The 11,884-nt window shown below is 39.9% G+C and overlaps 1 protein-coding gene across 14 annotated transcripts in view; it reads left to right on the top strand.

Moving 5' to 3' along the window:
• The window catches only part of LOC123983824 (cilia- and flagella-associated protein 46), a 117,686-nt gene that overhangs the window by 23,077 nt on the left and 82,725 nt on the right, over nt 1–11,884 (top strand). For 5 of the 14 annotated variants that reach the window (XM_046070210.1, XM_046070214.1, XM_046070221.1 and 2 more), the window contains 15 exons: nt 1,698–1,808; nt 2,589–2,770; nt 3,130–3,261; nt 3,391–3,553; nt 5,802–5,858; nt 5,982–6,054; nt 6,302–6,440; nt 6,540–6,723; nt 7,148–7,304; nt 7,987–8,210; nt 8,336–8,449; nt 8,869–9,030; nt 9,450–9,598; nt 10,083–10,181; nt 10,255–10,315. In XM_046070210.1, the coding sequence (XP_045926166.1) occupies nt 1,698–1,808; nt 2,589–2,770; nt 3,130–3,261; nt 3,391–3,553; nt 5,802–5,858; nt 5,982–6,054; nt 6,302–6,440; nt 6,540–6,723; nt 7,148–7,304; nt 7,987–8,210; nt 8,336–8,449; nt 8,869–9,030; nt 9,450–9,598; nt 10,083–10,181; nt 10,255–10,315 (2,007 nt within the window). The remainder of the gene's footprint in view (nt 1–1,697; nt 1,809–2,588; nt 2,771–3,129; nt 3,262–3,390; nt 3,554–5,801; nt 5,859–5,981; nt 6,055–6,301; nt 6,441–6,539; nt 6,724–7,147; nt 7,305–7,986; nt 8,211–8,335; nt 8,450–8,868; nt 9,031–9,449; nt 9,599–10,082; nt 10,182–10,254; nt 10,316–11,884) is intronic. The other 9 variants (XM_046070223.1, XM_046070213.1, XM_046070215.1 and 6 more) reach the window with 8 other exon arrangements.

The following is an 11,884-nucleotide window of genomic DNA, read 5'->3' as shown; positions in this document are numbered from 1 at the left end:
CACCACAACCGAGGCCCCGTCTCTCCATTCATTTGATTGCACAATGGAAAAAAACGCGAATGATGTTGGGCGCTTTTCTGCTCAGAACACTCCTTCGAAAATGTGAGGCGCAGCAGGCGGCTAAAACGTTAAGCGCCAAGGGGGCCTTAACAGCCCGCATAACGCTCAGTGCCAAATAGAAAACTATTTAAAAAAGGCACCTCTCACTGCAAAAAACGCATTCTGTCTGATCGGGGCCTGAGTGGTGTGACAAATTCAACCTCGGCGAAACTAAGGTTAGAAAGTCCATCCCCTTCCAACCATCCATCACCTCAATCTCAAATTGATTAAAAGAGGAGCCATTGGCATGCAAACTTATGAAACCTCATATTTTCGATTAAGACACTGAAAAGTTGGACTGATGTCCACAGAAATTCGCACCTTGCATTCCCACGCCTCACAGCTACTTCATCTTTTCTGTGTCCTTCAGTTTTTTACGTTTTATGCTCTGCATGTGCATGTATGCGTTTAATGCTCTACTAACTAGGATTTCTGTGCAAGACTTGTATGAAAAGAACCAGATATAGTTAAAAGTGAGGTGACTGAAATTGTTGTGATCACTGAATCACAGCATTTGCAGTTTTAGAACATAGTTGGCAGAAGTGCATCAAAACGATGATGAAACAAATGTATAAAATTGTTTTTAAACAACAGCAAAATCAACAAAAAGCCTTCAGTATTGCTAATTTTGTGATGTAACAAAGATTATATATTTATACATTCCAATGCAATTATTTTTATTTTTCGCGTGGAGGGGTTGCTATCCTCTGTATACTATATTTAAGATAAAAAGGGCTGCTAAAGGGCTTGTAAATGTGAAATGCAAAGGAGACTGAATGCACACTGAGACAACTGTATAGCTCATTGTCACATATTCATGTCACATTCATAATGCTTCCTGTATTATGGTGTTCTTGCAGTTCTTCTGTAATGTGCTTATAGTATTGTAGGCTTATGATGCCTGACATTTTTATTAATTGTTTTCACGTAGTAGGTGGCACCTCCACTATATCCATATTACAGTATTGTATCCGCTGGTTTGTGATCATCTCCGGATGTCATATTTCCTGATTGTACTGCTTTGCAGTGGGACAAAAATGCGGGGAAAGCACCTATACAATTTGTCAGTTAAATGGACTGTTTGATTAGTCACCATAATCCTACGACCATTTGTCTGCCAAGGATTTCCTGGTCTACTTTAATCCATTCTGTTTGTTTCTTGCCATGCTAATTAAGAAATGCAGTGTTAAAATAAATGGGGTTCATCTGTAATCTCAAATCAATCATCAACTAATTTTCCAAACAATAGGAAGTCATTCATTATCAGCAAGGCCATCTCTGCTGTATTTCAGACACAAGCATACAATATGATAATCATACTCCAGGTCCATGTTTCATTTACGAGCAAATAGCAATATGTTCTTTTCTTAAACATAAGGTACATTGGTGTATGTGTATTGTGGTATGTGTATTTATTGTATTTCCATATCTGTACAGTGTATTGTGTGATTTGAATTACACTGTACATGTAACAGCCCAACAAGGGACAAGAGTTGAGTTAGCAAGAGCTCTAAACTGTGCAGCACGTCACTTTCATACTCTGTATGTTAAAAAAAATTTAAATAAAGAGTATGCATGGTTCTCTTCCCCATTGGCAGTGTGAGAATGAGGACGTGTCAGCGATGACGCGTGTGCTGGTTGGAGTGGAGATGCTCCAGTGCAATAGGAACCCGAGGCATATGGAGTTCTCCGTTCCCAGTCTCTCCACAGTATGTACTTCTTTGTTCATGTTTTTCTACAGTAGCCGTTGGCCAGATGGTTACAACAGATGCCGAGATCGCAGCGCAGACTCTGTCTGCAGCTCATCATGTGTCAATATCTTCAAAATAATGTAGCTACCTTGATCATCATGCTTTGGTCGGATTAACGTCATTGGCCCTGACAGGCCCGTTGGCTATATCTTCTTTCACTCTGTCTCTCATCCATCCATCTCTCTTCGGCTCTTTTCTCCTCCTTCCTTTCTTCGCATTTTCGTTCACTCCTTTCTCTCATACATTCTCTGCTCATCCTCTTCTTAAACTCTATAAATGTTTTCCATTTGTCCATCACCCCACCTCCCTTTTTCTTGACCTTATCTCATTTGTTTTCTTTTTCTTTTCCACTTCTCGTTAATCCTCCTTCCTTCTAACCTGTCACTTTCTGTGTGCTTCCATTCACTCATTCCTTTGCTACCTTCCTCTCATCCGTGATTACCTCCTGCTTTACACATTTACTCCGTTCTATTCCTTTTTCCAATGCTTACATTTATGTTTTTACTCTACCCTTATGCTTACTGCCATCTGTCTTTTCCCTCGCAAATGGTTTCTTAATTTCTGTCCCTTCCTTTTCTTCTCCTGTCTCCTCCCTCACCTTCTTTGCCTTTATGCCTTTCACTCCACCCTGCTTTTCTCACCCTCCCTCTTGTCGTCTTTACCCTCACTACCCCCCCTTCCTTTCCCTCATCCACCTCCATTTTCCTCCCCTCCCCTATTCTCCCGCCTCACCTAAAGCTGGTGAGCATGGCGTCTGAATGCAGCTGGACTGACGCCGTGGTGGAGTTGCAGGTGTGGTGCCAGCTGGCTGCCTTCTGCCACTATTCTAAGGACCACAGCTTGGTGTTGTGCTGCACCAAGAATGCTCTGCAGCTGGAAGAAGCAGCAGCAAAGAACCTCAAAACCATGCCTTGTGTTTTGTAAGTGGAATTAGCGGAATAAATTGTATATTTAATTTTTTTATCTAATTCTTAAAAATGGACAAAAGGGACTGCACTTGAAATGAATGTATATGTTTGTTATGGCAAGCACTACAGATAGGTGTTAGGAGTGGTTGAGGTTTTTGCCTCCAAAGCTGTCTGAGGGGCAGGTGACATCTTGTGCATGTTCAAGAGTATTGCAGTTGATACAAATGAGCAAGCATTGCTTTCCATTTTTGCATGAAGTTGGAGAGTTTGAATCAAGTTGCACAGCTTTGGATTTTTCTTTGTGTCAGTTTTACATTTTGGTTGATTGATTGATGAACTTGGACAGCTAATGGATTTCCTCATATCCCTAGGTATGGCCTGACTGCAGTGAATGAGATGCTGAGCACTGCAGCTTGTTTGAGGGGTTTGAGTTTAATCCATGAGTCCAATGGAGATCTCCACAGTTACAGAGAGGCTATGAAGGTGCTCCTGTCCAGTGTCAGGTGCTGCTTATTTATTGACGAATGCCTTGGGCAGCTACAAACTAGTTTTCTAAAAATATTCTCTTAATCTGGTCTCTCTACATTTTTTATTTCTTACCTTATGTGCTAATTATATTCTCTTGTCCATAGCTATGCTGAGGCTGAGAATCCAGCATTGTGTGTCGCAGCTGCCAGGCATTACTGGAATGCTTGTCTACCCCTGACACAAACTCCTGAGGAAAGATGGCAGCTCAAGGAGCCCCTGGAGAAGATCCTGGTTGCTCTGGTTCATACCAACTTGAAACATGCAAATGTATGGGTTCTTCTTTAGCCATATTTACATTTAATATTTAATTTTTTTTACGTTGGTGTGTGAAGGCAGGATCCAGAGTAGATTTTACATGATACACACTCCTAGTGTGATTTCCATAAAAGTTTTAATGTGAACAAAAGCAAAATTAAATCCTTTGAAGGTATGTCTGTGGTGTTTGGACCCTCCCAGGTCTACATTATGAAAAAGGCCAACATGGACATATTTTTTTCAAAAATAGGCATGATGATATCCTTTTATAGTCATAGTCCAAAGTTATCAGTAGGGATGGGGATCGAGACCGGGTTCTAAAAGGACCCGGTTCCGAAATTTCACAAAACCCGAAAATCAATAACGTCCTACCTTATCGATACTGCAATCGAGACTAGCGGGTATCTCGAGCATCAAATCTGATTTATCTTGAAACGCAATGGACAAGAAAACTAATATTTATTAATTGATCGCACCAAAACTCGGTATTAAACAGGCCCGAGACTGTTTATCATTGGACTGCCGCCTCTGCTGCCCTCTATCACACGCACACACACACACACACACACACACACACACGCACACAATTCAATTCAATTCAATTCAAATAAGCTTTATTGGCATGAATGTGTAACAACAACATTGCCAAAGCATCATACATACAACATAAGAACAATGAACCCCATACATTTCATTAAACAAGTAATTTAAAGCGTAAAGTAATCAAAGCGTATGTGTGTTTGTGTTAAAAAAAAGAAGAAATATTAAAAATTAAAATAAAATAAATAAATAAAACAGTAAGCGTGTGTGTGTGTGTTTAAAAAAAATAAAAATATATTAAAAATAAATAAATAAATTAAACAGTAAGCGTGTGTATGTTTGTGTATATCTAAAAAATATATATATAAAAAATAAAATAATAAAACAATATTGTGCAATCTTTGCTGTTGTAAACATTAATGTTGCTGCTCTAGAAACAATATTTAGCTGTATTTATAATGTTAAATTCTAATCCTATAATTAATTTTAAAACACCCAGGCAGCCATGAGCACTTCAATATTATGTGTATTTATCGCAAGTCATGTGATCTCAATATATCATCTCAATATATAACAACCTTATCGCACATTGAATATTTTCCTCATACCGTGCAGTCCTACCTCATGCCCGTTGGGTCTGGTCTTTACCAAATAACCATCACTAAATAATAGTAAAGTATCCATAGTGGTATCGATAAAGAATCGGATCGTTAAGCAGTCTCAATAAGGGTATCATTATCAATAAAAATTTACGATCCCCATCCCTAGTTATCAGACAAAAAATATAAAGCCAAACACAAAATGACCCTCCTGATAAACGTCTAAAAATGTAATTGTTTCACAAAGTATATATTAAAATATTTGAAAATACAGTTTCAATACAGTTTTTTTTGTTGTTGCTGTAATCCAATGTGCAGGTACTTTCTTATTTTTCATTTGGTGAATCTGTCATGCAGCACCTGGCTTAAACATAGGACATCACACAACTACATTTTTGCATTTCTGTGATGTTTAACAACATAAAGCATTTTTATTGGTGCATCTCAACTTCTAAGCAGGAGCAGTAACGCAGCACAGCAACAATGAAACCACAGAAACACAGAGTCTGCCCCTCTGTTAAGGAAAATGTTCCAGCCCATTCCCAGTCCCAGCATCAGACAAGCCAATTTTTTTAATGCCATCTGCGGACATGACAAAAGTTCAGCCAAAAAAATACTAGCAACAAAATGAACAGCTAATGAGCAAAACCAGAACTGATCTATCATGACCTGTTTTTTCTGTTTTGTTTCCTACTTTGTCCTATTTCTTATTTCTTTTTTTGACAACTTTAGTTTAGTTGCTAAGTAAAATAGGTGGCGCAGTTCTTAAACTTGCTCTGTAATCTTTAATTTATGATAACGTTGATGAAACATTTTCATGAGGCTGCTACAGGGGAACTTGTGGGTGTGCTTAAATGTGAGAACATCTCCCCAGCACTGCCTGTGGACAGCAATCCAGCCAGGGGGATAAACAGTTGTTCCAGTGCAAAATAACTTAAAATCCATAATTAAAGGCAGCTTATGATCTTCATCTGTGGTGTTCTTTCTAACTTGATACTGATCTTCAGTAGTGATGCAACCCGCAATAATCAAGGAAAACGCTTTTTTTTGTATGGGTTGCCAAAGTCTGTACATCAAAAATGACTGCCTCTCCCAGATAACTGAACCGAGTCATGTTGCAGGCTCTGGATGTGGAAGGGGATTTACAGAAAAGAGTGCTGGATCAGATACATAGAAAGGTCTGATAGAAATGTATCTTCAACTGTACATCAGTGCGCTTTAACTTTTTACCACCAACGGCAACACTGCCCTTCTCACACTTGTAGCGACTTATGTATTAATCCTTTCCCTTTCTTTTTCAGAAGCAGGGCAAAATGAAAGGCTTGCTGACCTTGACAGCACTGCCTCTTGGGAGTTCTAAACATGAAGCAACAGGTAAAAGGAGGCTGCACACCTTGCAGATGGCCTCATGATTTGTTTCCTCTGTACCTCTATACTGTAAATAAAAGTGTTATTTATTCCAGGATAAACACTGGGGACTGTGACATTTGCACTTGAATTGTCAATTAGGCAGCTAAAGTTCTACATTGATAATTAAATTATGAACATGTATTTAAATAAATTGGATTACAGATCATCATTAAGTCATCTAAATATGCATTTCTATACCCATGTATGTAAGTAGGTGAAGAGGACCTAACCCTGAGAGCAGCCATTTACAGTTTGTTGCTCCACATCCACATTGATAAGACAGACTGGAAAAGTGCTCTGCAGCTGCTGGACCAAGCTATTAGAGAAATGCCTCGCACCAGACACCGGATGTGAGTTTAAAAAAATTACACATTGGGGACTGGGGGAAAAATGTAGAATGTAGATGGAGAGAAAGTCAACAATAAATCATATTGCCTGTGTTTTACCAGACCTCTGCTGAAACACAGAATACTGGTTAAAGCACGGCTGGATGAAAATGTACTGATGGACATGCAGAAGTTACAAGACGAAGGAGAGCAGTGCCATTCATTCATGTGGCACCAGGTGGCTCTGTGTGCTGGCAAGATAACCCAACAGCTCATCTGCTACCAGAAATCCATCACCTCTCTGTTGGTAATACCTCTGTGACACTATTTTGACATCATTACCCAAACCTGGTACAGCAACAGATTATGCAGATGCAGATAGATCATGTTGGAATCTGTTACATTAGAAAGTTCCAGTCTTGAAGTTCATGATTTTTTTCCCTGTGTAGTCTCTTTGCACTGAGTAAAGGCAATATTTCTAGTAAGGTCTCTATCACCATCATGTGGAGCCAGCATGTCATTACAACTGTGAGGAGCACAGAAGGACAGTCTCTTCATTGGAGTTAGGATGAATGACATCTGTTACACCATCCAAAGGTGTCAAATCAACACAAGCTCCGGGACACATAAAGGACCATCTCCTGTCAACTATCAAACAAAGGCAAAATGGATAAAAGTATCTTTAAAAATATGTATGGATTGACTGTTGTGTTTGTGATGCCATTTGTCAGCAGAGTGTAGAGACTCATTGGCAGAAAGTCAGCCTTCTGCTAGAGTTTGGAGAGTGGCTATACTCTCACAACTTCCCCAAAGCTGATGCCGAACACCAGGTTCAGTGGGCCATAGACATCCTTCTACACTTGGAAACTGAACAGACTGGAGGAGAAGGTAGAACTCATCGTCTCATCTTGTTCAGTGTTTCATGACACAACTGTGCGAACGACTAGTTAGTTTTGTTAATGATGCTACTGTGCACTTTAAAATCTAGTGGAAAAGGTAACAGATTTTAAGAATTCCCCTCGAGGTACGCACATGGGCATGAAACGCCTGGGGTGCTTTGCCATATGGATTCAGTTTGTGTGTGTGGTTTACACTGTGTTAGTCTAAGGGGAATAACATCTGCTCTGTTTGATCCAGAAAAGGGCCATGCCGCTACTTTTTGATAGTTGCATCAGCAATGTATTTCAGTGTTTGTGCTTTGATTTCAGTTGTTACCCTGTGTAAACATTAAACCAAGAAAACAGTATTCAGAGAAAAAGGAACTGACCAGACAATTAAATATTTTTCATGATCCCATGTGGGCAACCACTGAGAATAGCATTGCACTATTTAAAATACTGCTGTGAAGTCTTTTTAGTCTCCTGCTATGAACCATAAAATATTCCCTGAGAGACAAACTGAACACTCAAATAAAAGAAAAAGTTTAAACTATTTGCGGAAATATGTGTTTCAGTATTTGTAATTGTTAAAATTGTAAAAGTTACAGATTATTGAACATACAGTATATGTCTTGTTTAATGTTAAATTCTTTGCCATGGTAAATGTTATATGTATATTTTTTTTACTCTAGAGGAGGAGTCCAAAAAGATGGATTTGAGTTCTGTGGAATGCGAGTCCCAGGTAGGAGTCCGGGGCTTGTTATTCACACAGCGTTTGTGTAATCTGAAGGAGGTATGGCGCCTTGATGGCTTGGTACGAGCACACACTCTGCTCGCTGTCATGGCAGACAAGACTTCACCTGAGCACCAGCTTAACCTGCTCCGAGCCTATACCTTTGTACTTCGAATATGGCAGGTATTGCATCTTTACCACAACGTTATCACTTAACTTTGATAATGTGGATGAGTTTGTTCTTCAAATGCAAATTTTATTGAAGTGGGTATGGAATGTGCATATGTGTGTGCTGTTTGTCACTCCAGGTGTCCATGGCAGTGGGTTGTGAGATTTCCACTGAGATGGCAAAGACTCAGCCATCCCAGCCTCCTCCCTCTGCTGGATCCAAAAAAGGCAAAGACAAGGGCAAAGGGAAAAAGGTGAAACATGAACATCCTATAGTTTAGATTTACAGTTTTCAGTAGTGTGTAATATACAATACTAGTTCTTTACTTTTTAAGAATAATACAGTTACTTGTCTTGTTTCTCAATAATTAGCTGCAGCCATTGTCTATCCTCTGTCGTAAAAGCAATGCTTTGAATTGCTCTCTTACCAGTATTAATTATGTTCAGCAGTGTTGAACAGTTCAACATTTTCTTTATTATTAAAATTGAGCTCGCATGTTTCATATTACCACATTGAAAATGTGCATATTATTCACAGAAATTATTTGGGGCAGTACAAATATTCTTGAAAGGTATTAACTGAACTAGTTAATTGTACTTAATTTTAAATTCTGACTGCACTCTATTAATAAAATAATAGAAGAAAAACTCTCTGTCCAATCTGTTTGACCAGCCCTCCGCTGCAGAAGACAAACCTAAACCTGTTGTCTTGGATCAGGCACTTCCTTCCACCCCAAAAGACTGGGCTTGCTATGTCTGTCCTGACCAGGCCAGGCAGATCTTCAGATCCAACAGTAACCCTCACTGCATCAATGCACACAGCATTAGAAAGCAGGCAAGGCTACACACCTCTCCTTCATATTTCTCTCAGTTCCAATATCATGTACCGCGGTGTGGTATGGTATTGTCTATGATTTAAGGGATTGTAGGGACTGTGTCCGCTGGCTGTACAGGATCAAATGCTCAGCTGAGTAAAAAGCTGTCATTAGTTGTTTGAGAGGAAATGAATTTATTGATCTGTTATGATGTTGGATGAGGTTAAAAGCTGTGTTGTAATTATTTTCTGGATCTATCACCAGAATGGGATGGGAGTATGGGGTGAGAATGGATTTAATTAATTAGGAAATTGAGCAAACAGGTGGCTTGTGGGCCATTCCCTGTTCTGGTAGTATTGTTATGTACATTTGTTTTGGTATCCCCGTAAGAATCTGATATTTATTTCTTCATGTTTACCCTATGTTTGTTTGCCTGTAGACTCAAAGCCTGTTTTATCTCAACCTGCTGGAAAAAGAACTTCACTCACTCTCACTGGACCACCTGACGCTGCCCATAATCCATTTAGCTGAGACCATTGCTCATGACCTTTTGGAAAATAGGAGCCTGTCCTACCTCTACCGACTTAGGTAAAAACACTAAATTAAAGGGGAAATCCACGGATTTTACATGTCAAAGTCTGTTTACAGTCTAAATCTTCTTGTAGCTCCAGAGAGAGCTGTGCAAAATCTGATAAATGTCACTTGGTGGGTGCGGAGTTAGAAAGCTTACCAGACCTTGGTAGCCCGCTCCTCATCTCTTAAGGCTAGTGGTTCCAAGCTGCTTTAGCTGCTACTAACTTAACACGCCCGAATCTCCAACTGAACTGTCAGTTGTCCAGGTGCATTGTGGGTAGGCATGAATTTACTTTTTTTAATTGTATGCCACAGCAAGAGAATGATTTGACTAAAGTCAGCTGTCAAATGGCTGCGTTATTTGGACAGTCAAAACCCAGGGAAGCACAGAAAACTGGGGAACCATTTGTTACTTTCAGAAATTCTATTTATACTCAATAATTTATTTTATGTTGTGACTTTGTATGTTTTTCTTGTCGCTCTTTTTTCACCTAATTAGAATTGTGAAGAGCTGTTGTGAGCTAGGTTTGGAGTCACAGTGCCCATATCAGGAGAAGCTCCTGAATCTGAGTAGAATCCAAGAACAAGAACAGATGAGGTATGTTAACTCAGCTATAGAGTTTCTACTTTTTTTTTTTTAATGACCTATAATATGATGTTCTTAACTGCAGATGCCACAAAGCGATTGCTTTTTCACAGGAGAGGAGAGGCCTTCAGAAAGCTTACATTCAGGTCAGCCTGCTTTTCACAAAATAAATATATCTGTTTTAAATTCTGCATCAGCTGTTCCACATTCCATACAAGGGTTTACAAGAAATTACCATTAAAATGAATATTCAATTTTCTCTAGTTCTCTCTACTTTTATTACTTCTTCGAGGATGACATGACTTATATTAGTGAAGGAAATGTACTTTATGCTGTAATTAGTACTTTTATAATGTAACAGTGATATGAGATATATAATATGAGGTTTACAACAGTCAAATTACTATCCTCATAAACCTGAAATACAGTGGGGAGAACAAGTATTTGATACACTGCTGATTTTGCAGGTTGTCCTACTTACAAAGCATGTAGGTCTGTATTTATTTATTTATTTATTTATTTTTTTGGTACACTTCAACTGTGAGAGACGGAATCTAAAACAAAAATCCAGAAAATCACATTGTATGATTTTTAAATAATTAATTTGCATTTTATTGCATGACATAAGTATTTGATACATCAAAAAAGCAGAACTTAATATTTGGTACAGAAACCTTTGTTTGCAATTACTTCTTGACCAGGTTTGCACACACTGCAGCAGGGATTTTGGCCCACTCCTCCATACAGACCTTCTCCAGATCCTTCAGGTTTCGGGGCTGTAGCTGGGCAATACGGCCTTTCAGCTCCCTCCAAAGATTTTCTATTGGGTTCAGATCTGGAGACAAGCTAGGCCACTCCAGGACCTTGAGATGCTTCTAACGGAGCCACTCCTTAGTTGCCCTGGCTGTGTGTTTCGGTTCGTTGTCATGCTGGAAGACCCAGCCACGACCCATCTTCAATGCTCTTACTGAGGGAAGGAGGTTGTTGGCCAAGATCTCGCGATACATGGCCCCATCCATCCCCCCCTCAATACGGTGCAGTCGTCCTGTCCCCTTTGCAGAAAAGCATCCCCAAAGAATGATGTTTACACCTCCATGCTTCATGGTTGGGATGGTGTTCTTGGGGTTGTACTCATCCTTCTTCTTCCTCCAAACACGGCGAGTGGAGTTTAGACCATAAAGCTCTATTTTTGTCTCATCAGACCACATGACCTTCTCCCATTCCTCCTCTGGATCATCCAGATGGTCACTGGCAAACTTCAGACAGGTCTGGACATGCGCTGGCTTGAGCAGGGGGACCTTGCTTGCGCTGCAGGATTTTAATCCATGACGGAGTAGCGTGTTACTAATGGTTTTCTTTGAGACTGTGTTCCCAGCTCTCTTCAGGTCATTGACCAGGTCCTGCCTTGTAATTCTGGGCTGATCCCTCACCTTCCTTATGATCATTGATGCCCCACGAGGTGAGATCTTGCATGGAGCCCCAGACAGAGGAAGATTGACCGTCATCTTGAACTTCTTCCATTTTCTAATAATTGCGCCAACAGTTGTTGCCTTCTCACCAAGATGCTTCCCTGTTGTCCTGCAGCCCATCCCAGCCTTGTGCAGGTCTACAATTTTGTCCCTGATGTCCTTACACAGCTCTGTGGTCTTGGCCATTGTGGAGAGGTTGGAGTCTGTTTGATTGAGTGTGTGGACAGGTGTCTTTTATACAGGTAA

Source organism: Micropterus dolomieu, linkage group LG15, assembly GCF_021292245.1.
Source record: "Micropterus dolomieu isolate WLL.071019.BEF.003 ecotype Adirondacks linkage group LG15, ASM2129224v1, whole genome shotgun sequence".
Lineage (NCBI taxonomy): Eukaryota > Metazoa > Chordata > Actinopteri > Centrarchiformes > Centrarchidae > Micropterus > Micropterus dolomieu.
This window is presented reverse-complemented; position numbering and strand designations above follow the sequence as displayed.